We start from the raw sequence: 12367 nt of genomic DNA on the forward strand, positions 1-12367 counted from the left end.
CTGTTTTAGAGGAGAGACTATAAGTTATGGCTTGTATCATCAAAACAAACTTCGATCTCAAATGAGAGAACTATACAACAATTTAAGGGCTGCGGAGGCAGAGCTGATTAAGGTAATAGTGAAGGAGAATAACTTAGTTATTTTACACGCGGCTGAAGCCAAAATCGCACAATGTCGCGCGAGTATAACCGGAATTTGGACCCAAGAGATTGCACAGAAATACTTAGTACATAAACGCCAGATTTATGAATATGGGGAAGCTATAGGCCGGTCTTTGGCTTTACGCTTAAAAATGAAATCTACCTCCCGCTCAATTGTTAAATTACAGGATCAGGATGGGGTGATTCACGAGGATCAAGGGGAAATATTAAATATATTTCAACAATTTTATACGGACTTATATACTCACCAACCCAACTCTGCTGAAGATCAAGAGTGGGAAGAGGGGATGTTCAACAAGCTAAATAATATTGACTCGGAATTCTTGGATACCCCCTTTTCCATGGAAGAATTAGAGGTAGCCGTTAAGAGTATACCTTTCGGAAAAGCGGCAGGTCCTGATCTAATTCCAGGGGAAGTGTATAAATGTTTTTTTGAATCACTAAAAAAGGTTATGTTAGAGATTTTTAGAATGGCGCAAAAAGGGACCGCTCCAAATACATGGAATGAAGCCTCAATCGTGGTATTCAGTAAAAAAGGGAAGTCACCGGAGCTACCTGGGTCGTATCGGCCAATATCATTGATAGTAAGATCTACTCAAAGATGATTGCAAATCGGTTATCTAAGGTTATAACCCCGCTTGTATCGACAAATCAACATGGTTTTATTCCTAAAAGAGGCACGGTTACTCATATAAATAGAGTTATCACTTTATTTGATATTGCAGAGGGGGAACATAGGGATTTAGCATTAATATTACTCGACGCTGAGAAAGCTTTTGATCGGGTGGAGTGGTCATATTTATGGGAAATAATGGAAAGGATGGGGTTTGGGAAGGCTTTCTTAACTTCAATTCAAGCTTTATACAAAACACCTAATGCTAGAATAACCACTATGGGTTTAAATTCGGAAAAGATTATTATAACAAGAGGGACACGGCAAGGATGTCCCTGTTCTCCTCTACTTTTTGCTTTATTTATTAATCCGTTTATCAATAGTCTTCAGTAATCGCCCCATATTAAACCATTTATAGTAAAGGATATAGCTTATTCAGTCTTTGCATATGCGGATGATATCGCAATAGTAACGACTGATCCAGGAGAGGCAATCACTGAGATTGAACGTTTAGCTAGAGACTTTGGTGGCAGGTCTGGATACAAATTAAACTCCGCAAAAACCCAAATATTGTGTAAGGCCAGGATATCCTAAGCCCAACCAAGGGAGAGCGCCCAACAGCACGCACGGGCAGACAGCGCCCTAAAAGCCTCAAGAAACACAAGGGCCACCTCGAACCCAGTGAGAAGAGGCAGAACCAGAGGCAGGGCCCACCGTAAGAAAAACATGCACAGAGATAGAAAAGAGCTGAATACACCTTGGCCGCAAGCAGCGGGCAAGGCCGGAACGGCTCCACCGCCAACTGAACAGGCGGAAGAAGAAAAGCACCGTTGCGCAAAGCCCCAGCGGCGCAAGGGAACACACCAAAGATCACAACGGTGGAGTAGAACAGGCAGGCCGGCACGGACATGCGCCGCCAGCAGCAGGCAACACCACGGAACAGCACACCCAGAACAAGTCAGACGCCAGCCGAAGGCAGAGGCCAGGGAGGGCCAGGACACACCCCAAGGGAGGGGCCGGGCCAGAAACACACTGACCTAAGAAGAAGGGGAGGAAACCGGCAGAAAAGAAAGAAAGAGAGAGAGACGGAGGACGGGCCCAAGCCGGCCACCAGAACACAGAAGCCAAGGAAAGCCAAACCCTCTGGAGCACCAGACAGAGGACCAAGCCAAAACACAGGACAGAAGTGCGGAACCGCCACAACACGATGCCGCAGACAGCAGGCCAGACCGGCCTAGCGACAAAGAGAAGGACGGACCCAGCGCAAGCTCCTCCAAGACAATCGGCAAGAAGATCGCACCTGCGACATACCGTGACGCCACGGAGAGCAAGGAGCCTGAAAAGGGTGACCACACCTTCCCAGCACATGACAGAGCTATGTAATAGCTACAAGTACCCCACAGGGTAGATTGCGTCCCAAGAACCATGGGAACACCTCTTAGGAAAAAAGTTCTGTAGCAGAGGAGAAAACAGAAACAATAAAGAAGACACAGAAGGCCTAATCTCAGGGCTTACCAACAGCCAAAACCACAAGTCAAAATGGGGCTGGACCAGCAGCAAACAGCACCAAAGGGTCAACGAAAGGACCCTAAAGGCACACCAACCACACAGAACACATAACCAGGGCTACTCGTTATTAGGCCCCAGGAAACAACGGGAGAACACCTCCCAGAACACAGACCGATATCCAGGTCACTGAGGGGGAAGAGGAGGAGGACGAAGCCCCACAAGAAACCTCAGAATGGCAGAATCCGCAGGGGCGTGGAACAAAAGAGTGCCATCAAAGGGAAGGTCAACCAGCCTTTCTCTAACGTTCTCAGGGAAAACACTATCCCTCAGCCAGGCATGGCAACAAAGGGCCACTGAAGAGGCCATGGTGCGACCAAGCACCTCCGAAATGTCCAGAGCCGAGCGAAGAATAAACGCCGCCAACTCCCGGCCATCCAACACATGGTGCCGCAGATCATCGCAGGCACCCTCCTGAGAAGCGGAAGACAGAAGGGACTCCGCCAAATCCCATAAGCAAGAAGTGGCTCTGGCCAATACACAAAGCGTGTTAAGCGCCCGCAAGGCAGCACTGGAGGAGGCAAAGATGTTGCGCTCCCAGGAAGCTAACCACCGGGCCTCCCGTGACGGGGGAGACAACACCGATGGCAAGGCGGTCTGCAAAAGAGGGCCCCTGGTAGAAGGGTGGAAGGAAAGACAGACACGATCATGCACAGCAAAAGTGGCTGGGGCACTGGGTCCCCCGTGGCAGGGCGCCCCCAGTCCCCCAAGAGAGAATTATGGAGCGAAGCCTCGAAGGGAAGAAGCAGCTCCTGTCCACCAGAGCCCTCATGGAGAACCTCCAGCAAATGATCCGTGGGGAAATGGGCAGCCGGATCGCCCATGCGCAAGATTCCTGCAGCCGTGGAGACAGCCCGGGCGAAGGCAGAACTCGCCTCCGTAGGGCAACGCGGTGGGGAAAGCAATTCCTCTGTCGGCGACGGCTGTAAGCTAAGGTGGCCGTCTCCCAGCCCAACCGGAGGAAGGAAAGGCCAAGATCGGAATGGGGGAGGGTTGACCGACGAGTAGGGAACCTGAGGCGCCTCCGGTGAATACTGCGGGCACGGTGATGGCGAAGAGCCGTCCTTGGAAGACGCCGGGGAAGAAGCCAGGACGCTGCGTCCCGTCTCCGGAGAAGATGAAACAAACAGCTGCCGAACCTCTGGAGAAGAGGGGGTGTCTGAAGACGTATTTACGACCCGACGTCGACACGGCGCCGTAGAGTCCGCCACTGGCGTCAGTTCAACGTCGACCGGCACTGAAGGGGAAGCCGAAACGACCTCTGCCACGCCGCGCGCCACGGGAGAACGGGGTGGGGTCGGAGCGGCCAAGGAACGGCGCCGAAAAGGTATCGACTCGACCTCCGACGAGGCAGCCACCTGCGTGGAGGAACGAGGGGGGCCCGGGGACACGCCCCAGCCCCTGCGGCACCGCCAGCAGCCTCCGGTGCTTGAGCGGCGTCAGCTCGGCCTCGGACAAGGCGCCACCTGCCCAGAGGACCGAGGGGGACTCGAGGACAAGCCTCGAGCCCCGGCAACCTCCCGCGACACCAGAGGCACCCCCGCGGGGGTTTGCGGCGAGGCAGAGGCGCCGTGGTCCGAAGGAGGGAACCCCGGAGGGCCGCACCCAGACGGCACCACATCTCCAGAACATGGAGCCGAACCGGTCGGCGCCGGAGCCGCTGGCGACGCCGCAGAAGTCCCCGCACATGGCAACGGATCCGCAGACGTCCCAGGAAGAAGAGGAGAAGAAGGAAGAGCCACATAGGCATAGGCATAGGCCTCCATCTAGGCTCTGGTCGACCCTGCGCCGGGGTAGGGTGGCGATGCGCAGGCCACACAACCCGCGCTCCCAACAGGCCGGGGACCGGGCCTCGGGGCCAAACTGCGACACTTACCAACAGGTGAGCGACGCCCTTGCGGCCTTGGAGAGGGACGGAGACTGAAGCGGCGCTTCTTGAAGCCTTCCGTGGGGGACGGGCACGGCGATGACGCCGACCTGGACATGCGGGCCGAGAGGAGTTTCATCCGGCGCTCCCGCCGGGACTTCGGTTTCATCTGCTGACAAGCCTCGCAGTCCATGGAGTTGTGGGGCTCCCCCAAACACCACATGCAGATGGGGTGAGGGTCCCTCACCGACATCTGGCTCGCGCAAGACAAGCACGTCCTGAAGCCCGAAGGCATTCGCACACAAACTCAAAGCGTAAAAAGAAGGCCTGAAAACAGGCCAGGAACACGATCCGGATCTGCGTTGCACGCGGAAAAGAAGAAAACTGACGTCAGCGCGCTGGGTTGGGGCTTTTGTGACCTCACTGACGTCACGCCCGCGGAGGACGTCAGGGCGGAGTCGCGAGGTACCGCACCCCGGTGCGCAGAGATGCTGGGCAAGAAAGTTTTCCGGGTCCAGTCTCACGCCTGGGGATAATTCTACGTTAGGGAATCTGCGGCTAGTAGTCTCTATCAGATCATATCTTACGTACCTTTAGCTTCTTATCTTCTAAAAGAAGGTCCAAATATGGTGAGATATCGGACCACATCTGGCGGTCGTATCTTCCCAATATTGCTAGAGCATTGGCTGCATGCGCAGTAGAGCTTGAAGTGGTAGTAGACTTTTTGCCTGTATTATCCAGGTGCCTACCCTCTTTATCCGGTGGTGCGATGATAGGTGGCGAATAATTTTTTGATCATCGCTGCGTGGCTTGAGTGACCGCTGAGTCTGGCTTTGGATGTCCTACCATACAAGTCGGTGCTTTATCAGTGGCCTTTTATTTTTTGTTTGCACTAGCCAGGACTGCAATTACAGTTGCTGGTGTTCTCATTACCTTAACTCCTTCCTCCCAAATATGATCAATTAAAGGGATTGCCCTAAGTGTCTTTCGTGACTGATCTTTAAAATCATAAAGAAAGAAGTTAGACTGCTTCACTGTTGAAAGCAGTCGAAACAGAGTAGCAGCTCTTTCAATAAAAAGCATGAAAACCGCCTATGTCATCAGGCAGAGAGTCAACTGATTGAGAAGTTGGCGAAGCAGGTGTGGAAATTATATATTCTTCCCAGTCACTGACAGCCAGCCTTTTGCTCTGAATTTCTCCTTCCTCCACGTCTTCATCAGAGGATACATCCTGTTTAGGATGCACAACAATGATCAGAGGAGATGTAAGTGGAGGTGGCAGTGGTGGTGCACCAGCAAGTAAAGGAAAACGAGTGTGATAATCTTGTAACATGGCTTGTAATTCCTACACCAAAGCTACAGGAAGGTGGACCATGGACTTATGAGCAGGTTCCATATATTGTACGATTTTGGCAGAACCATGCAGGTGAGGAGTCTTCTGGATAATACTCATCATCCTCTTCTTGATATTTTATGTTTTGTTGTGATGGACTATGTGCAGGGCCAAACAGACCTTCATCATCAGATTCCTTTAAGAAAGGAGTAGGAGGCAAAGGTGAAACTATTGAAGGATTCTGAAGAAAATCCCTCGACTGTCATCGACGAGAATATCGGTGACGAATGAAGAGGAGTAAATTGCAGGGTTGAAGGTCTTTTTAGGCTGGTTGAAGTTGGTGTCGTTGTCAGTTTCGCTGACGGTGGTTGCACCGCTGACGATGAAATGATGGGAACAGACGGGGAGGTTGTCTCGATGCTGTTGCTGCACTTACAGTGGTAACCGTTGTAGTAGTCGTCGACCAGGAAGTGGTCGTCGACAGCATAGGTGTTGTCGACGAGAAAGTTGTCGCCGATGGTGTAGGTGGTCATCGACGAGGAGCTCCTTGGCGGTGAAGGTACTTCTTCAACAGTAAAGGTCGGTGGAGCTGCCGTCTATGGTGCAGCCTTTGTGAAATCTGCAACCTTCCTCGACTATGTTACTGCCGACGAAAGCATCGACGACGATGAAGTGGAAATACACCCCGATGGTGACTTTAGCGTTGACGGTGATCTCGAAGACCGTGCCGTCGACGATGAGGATTTGTTTGAGATCTGAATCTTCACTATAGTGTGTTCTGAAGAGGATTTTCCATGTGTTGAGGCCAATGGAGTTGAAGGATTGGCTTTTTCCTCATTAGGAAATAAACGCTTTCCTTTTTGTGAGGAGCTAGCAGATTCATGATGAGACTTCTTGGAAGCTTTTTTATGGTCTTAAGAAGATTCCTGTGACCTCTCCCTCTTTTTATGTTTTTCCAGAGAGGTGTGAGAAGTAATACTATCCTCATCCTCAGAGACCACATCAGATTTGTTTTTAACCTCTCTATCCAAATCAGCAACCTACCCTCTCTGTCTTTTAGGGTTTTGGTTGAAAAGGTTTTTGCAGTCTTTAGCTTTATGCTGTGGATACAAACAGTATATACAATCTTTATGGGGGATCTTCTGTATGAAGTCTCTTTCTAGACATGATCTGAAAATCTGAGGAACTCAGCCTCTCTTGGGAGTGCTCTATAGGGTGCTGTCGCCTGATTGGTTAGTGCTTAAGTTTGGTTATTCTTTTACCAAATGAATGTAAATAGGCTATTGCAGTGACTATGCTTTGCATTGTAGCCTATGGTTATGGTATTTACTGCTTTCATAATGATACTGTGGGACTCCCACTCTGACAACGGGGATGATTCAAGCATGTGAATCTATGAAAGATCCAATACTGGAGAAGATTCAGGTATGTGAGCACAGTACAAAAAAGTGCAAACAATAGCTCACATATGTTTATGTGGAAAGAACATTGATAATCTGCTAAATGATTGCAGTGTGTTAGGGGGCTGGAATATGTCCATTCAAAATTAGTCTCTGTAGCCAGGTTGGTTACTGAAATTGGTCTTTATGCTGCATACATTGACAGTGCTTTAACTAAAAAAATGTTCACATGGCATACTGATTGCCATTTTGCTAATTGTGGTCATATTTAAAACAATTATTGTTCACAATCTAAATGAATGATACCCTATCGGAACATTGCTGTGTTCTGAAATAGCTTTGATCCCTGATTCTCTTTGATGTGTATGGGTGTACCACTGTACCCCATTACTATTACTTCTATAGGGTGCACGAGAGGAAGCTTCTTTAAACTTTTTTCATTTTGTTCTCTTCTTCTCTACCCTCATGTCCTGGAGCATCTTTTTGAGTCTAATTCACGCTTAGTCTTCTAATATCCGTTTAGACATTTTTTGGGCAAATGTCACATTCTTTAACAGAATATGAAGCCAGGAGTCATGCCACAATGACCATGAACGGGTCCGAAACCACATTTTTTATTTCACACTTCTCAAAGAGGAGGGACACTTCTCAAAGAGGAAGGCATTCTGACTGAAACATAATTCCATAAACGGGGGGAAATTGTAGCGATGACACACAATTCTATCAAGAAACAGAGGTATGAAAAACTCACATGTGGTCTGAGATCCTATTAACAGGAGCTGTGAAAAATAACCGGCTCTGGCAACAGTATAATGCATGCCTATATAGGCATATACACCGTTAAGTTTCAATAGGGTGTCCCTGCATTCCTCAGAACCTGGGTATCATTTAGTACAAAAACAAATGGTTCTGTGGGAGCAAAGCAACTAATATGTATACATTTACTAAATGCCTGAATAAAAATAGATAAAACACCAAAACAGAACAAACAAAATAAAACACAGGTCTGTGTGAGCTTGTAACCTTTCATATATTCAAAGGATGATTAAGTAAATTAGTACACATTAATGTACAAGATGGATGCTGCATAGGTGGAAGGTGAGAATGCTTGCGCACTGCATTCAGTAAAAAGTGACTATGTGAACAAAAGGAAAACAAGCTCAAATTCAAAATAAAATCAATCACAAACGATAATCAGCCTGTCTGGGTCATTATAATTTCAAGCCACATACGCGAGGGCAAGTGTTATTCCTCTTCTGACACCCACCAGACAAGAAATCCAGTACAGGTGATTAAAATAAATCGCTGTTTTGACTTTTCAATATTGTGTCTTCCGTACATAAATAGATATTTGCCCCAATTTTAAGTGCCAGTCAAGGTACTACACGACTTTAGGTGAGTTGTGTCTGAGAGTATATATAATAATATATATTAATGTTATATTTATGCTAACAAAAGACAATGCTTGAAAACATATTTTTAACACACAGGTTACTCCACACACAGTCCTGATGAAGACCCATAGAGATGTTGTTTATTGACTACGATATTGGAGGGTCAAAACGTCAACTATTTATTTGCATTGCCTGTACTGAATTTGTATGGTGGGCATCAGGAGAGAAATAACCCTTGCCCTCGCATATGTGACTTGCTTTTTTACCGCATATTAAAATGGATTTTCCTACATTGATAATTCAGGATGTAAGGGATAAATTTACAAAAAAATATAACTCTACCTCATCAGTAAGTCGGTCTATCCTGTAAAGGCTAGGATAAATCATTTTCATCAGGTGAGATAATGGTTGAGACTTCATCTGGCACATTGCATAGACACGATCATCCAGGCGTGTACTAGTACCAGTTCTAAACGCCTTCTGCAAGAGAAATATAACTGTTAGCATAATTAAATAAACCAGAATGTGGAAGAATATGCTTCTTTCAGAGTTCTCAACCCTAACAAACAGTAGATGAGCTTCTATGTTGTCATTTGTTGAAAGAAAATTAATTGTCTGCAATAACGGTATTTGTATATTAAAATTGGAGGAAAAGATATAAAGATTTTAACACTGTTTATGAATCAAAAACTGGTATTGCTCAGACAAAGAGTGGAATAAAATGCCCAAATATTAGAAGGTTGGACTGATTGACGTTTATGGTATATCAAGCTACTAATAGTGTGGAAAACATTGACTTAAAATGCTCCTACCAGCACTGAGGATCCTGATGTATATATAACCAGGCTTAATTGATATGACAGTCTTTGATTACCACTTCATGTGTATAAATCCAATAAAGAGCAATTAAAATACAAAAAGAGCATCATAAAAAAATCTAGAGATTAATATAATGTATCAAATATAGTGTAATGGGCATCTTACATTACCTTGAACAATTGAATTAAACAAGTTCCAAATCTGTTTCTGTGAGACCAAATGACTACTACTTTGCAAAGAGAGACAATGGGTTTAATTATGTCACAGAAATAATCAATCGAGTGAGCAATGCCACTTTTAGCAGTCATTCTCAGACAGGTCTGACACACTCTTTGCTTGCAGGTGTGATGGTGGTCAGCAGGGAGTAATGTCAGGAGTTTCCACTGGCAACTTGAGAACATTATGGGCAACGAAGCCCTCGCAACTCATAACTATCAATTGTTTGGGTGCAGCACCTCCAAAGCAACAATAGGGAGGGCACGTCAAAAAGCTAACCTTGTTCTCCTAAGTAGATCGCTGTCTACAGACTCCTCACACCCTCCACCAATCAAAAGGGGATGGCACACATAGTACGCGGTGCTGTGGGTTTAATTTTCATACCTACAGTGGTGCTCCACGCACATGCGTGAGGATTGTCTGGTCTAAGGTTAAAAAAAAAAAGGTGAAATACAGGCCATAGATTCACTCTTGGATAAATCACAGCACAGTGTGCACATTTGCATCACAACTCAAGGGCCTTTCTCATTCTAACACTCACAATTAAGCTTCAACTTACAAATGCATCAATGACATGCAATGTAATAGTATTAACAGTATTATTGCTTTTTAAAGACATTTTTGCTAGAAGTGTAGTTTTGCATGGAGATCTCTAAAAATATTGAAAAAGTCCTTTCATCCTTATTGCAATGCCCGATGAACTTACAACTGGAACATCATATGCACTAAGGCTACGGAAAGGGTGATGACAAACATCATTATGGTAACGTTTTTATACTGTGCCCAGGACTGGGAAACAAATGCCTGACGTCTGTGGACCCCCTCTGGATTACAACTGGAAACCAGGGACACAGGCATGAGCAATTTCTGCAAGCTGAACCTCAAAACAATGCCCAAAAATACATTAAAAGTTCTAGATCAAGCAAACATACATAATATACAATATTCCATTGAATTCACGAACAAAAAAGTATACAAAATGGGAATGTTGAACCTTTGCAAAATTTGAAATGAAGATGAAGTGAAATGCTAGATTCTAGCATGTGACTGCCTTTTTGCACCCAATGCATGCTCTATTTTTGTCAGTGCATACCAATGCTTGAATTGAGGTCAGCTGCCATCTAAACAAGATTCTATTTGCTGAACTTGTGCTGCCTGCTCCCATCAAATCAACTAGGCTTACCAACCTAAGTTTCTAAACAGTTGCAGAATCCTAGTATAGGTGTTGGCGCCGGTTGACAAATCCTCGCGAAATTTTCCAAACTTTTGGCCAGCTCCGCTCCGCTCCTACCCTGAGTTTTGTGGTGATTCGTCAAGCGGGGGCCGAGAAAAAAGGGGGGTCCCAAAACGCGTTTTCCCCATGCAATTTTCCATAGGATCTGTTGTCACAGCTACAGCCCGAACCGCTGAACGGAATGACACCAAATTTGGCAAAGAGGTAGTCCTCAGTCCTTATGCCTTTTGCATAAATGGTGAGAATCCGTTCAGTAGTTCCTGAGAAAATTAGAGTTAAAAGTACATAAATATCTATGGCCGCGGAGAATCAGCGGACCGTACACGCACCGTACGCGCACCCTCCCCGAACCGAGCGCGTACCCTCCCGGTCGCGCGCTGAATGCTAATTGGCTGTCGAGTGTCTCTCTACTTTCGTAACCAGGAACTGTTGGCGACCATTTTCTGCCTCGGTAGAAGCGAGGCTGAAGAAGCAAGGGGAATAAGTGTGTAAAACATATAAAGGGGGCAGACTGGAAATACTCTCACCCTCTAGAGGTGCTTAGGGGGTCCCAGAAGGACCCCCTGGGGCCCCCCTTTTTACAAAAAAAAAAAACGACGAAATGCGCGCACGGTGTGCGCATTCTATCGCGTTGGGTACGCGGATCCACAGAATTTTTTTTTAAAAAAGACAAGAAATCATTGGTTGTATGACTACTTTGTACACTGAAAGGTAGGGTGTATATTTCTGTTTTTTAAAGGTATGATTCTTATTGGTTAACAAAAACAGATTGTAAGGAACATTATATATGATTAGCTGATATGTTGAAAAGTGAAGCACACTGGTTAGAGGCGGCAGACCCGTAAGCAGAGAATCGGCCAGGGACCAGGGTTCAATTCCCGACGCGGCAGGGTCGTGGACCAGGGTCAAAAAACGGACTCGATAATTCTCGCCTCGGTACCTACTCTAACCAGGAACACACTCGGCAACTCTGGGCATTAAGCTTGCCTCATCTCTACAACGGCCCCCCACAGACGCCGGGGATGCCTGGTTTCACCTTGGAGATACCCAGAAAGGGACCATCTCACAGGGATAGCCAGGACGGGTTCCCCAGCGGTCTACAGCGCCGGGACGCCCCGTTGCTGGGGCAGCTGTGCGCTTTACAAGTCTACAACATTTACATTTACATTCTCTTGTGTAGGAACATTGTGTGCTGAACTTCTGACCTGTGTGCTTAGTGCAGTGTTCCATGACCTGTTTCTATGGTAACAGGCAGATTGGGGGAAGGGTTGAAATGTATTTCAGTTGGAAAGGGTTGAAATGTTTAACCAATAGAAATGTGTGTTTGCTTTTGAGTTTATGTGTGAAGGATTGTGATTTGAGGTTTACATGTATATGTGTGGAAAATGAAAGGGAAACTTTTCCATTCTTTGTTTTTGCTGAGAGGTGCACAGTGCAGAGATTCTGTAAAAGAAAATATGGTGAGTGACTGATATACTTCTTAATCTACAAAAGAACTTGAAAGAGGAGTTATTTAATTGTGAGGGGATGTATGTAGACTATTTTGATTTTAATCAGACTAATGTATTTCTCCTGCTAAAGTGTAGGGAGTACTTTTTTTCTCTACATTCTTATTGACAGTGTGTGTGCATGTAGAAACCATTCTGTGATAAGCATTTGTGTTTTTCATGTGTTTGCAGACTGTGCTGTTTTTATATTTTGGTAGAATTAGAAACCAGTCATTGTTTATGAATTTGTGAAATGAGTTATGTTATGTTTCTATAC

The 12367-nt window shown here is 46.1% G+C and overlaps 1 protein-coding gene across 5 annotated transcripts in view; it reads right to left on the reverse strand.

Moving 5' to 3' along the window:
- SEC24B (SEC24 homolog B, COPII component) overlaps positions 1-12367 on the reverse strand; it is a 678312-nt gene that overhangs the window by 203703 nt on the left and 462242 nt on the right. For all 5 annotated transcript variants that reach the window (XM_085641377.1, XM_085641376.1, XM_085641375.1 and 2 more), the window contains one exon: positions 8677-8814. In XM_085641377.1, the coding sequence (XP_085497503.1) occupies positions 8677-8814 (138 nt within the window). The remainder of the gene's footprint in view (positions 1-8676; positions 8815-12367) is intronic.

This window comes from Triturus cristatus, chromosome 2_2 (assembly GCF_964204655.1).
Source record: "Triturus cristatus chromosome 2_2, aTriCri1.1, whole genome shotgun sequence".
Lineage (NCBI taxonomy): Eukaryota > Metazoa > Chordata > Amphibia > Caudata > Salamandridae > Triturus > Triturus cristatus.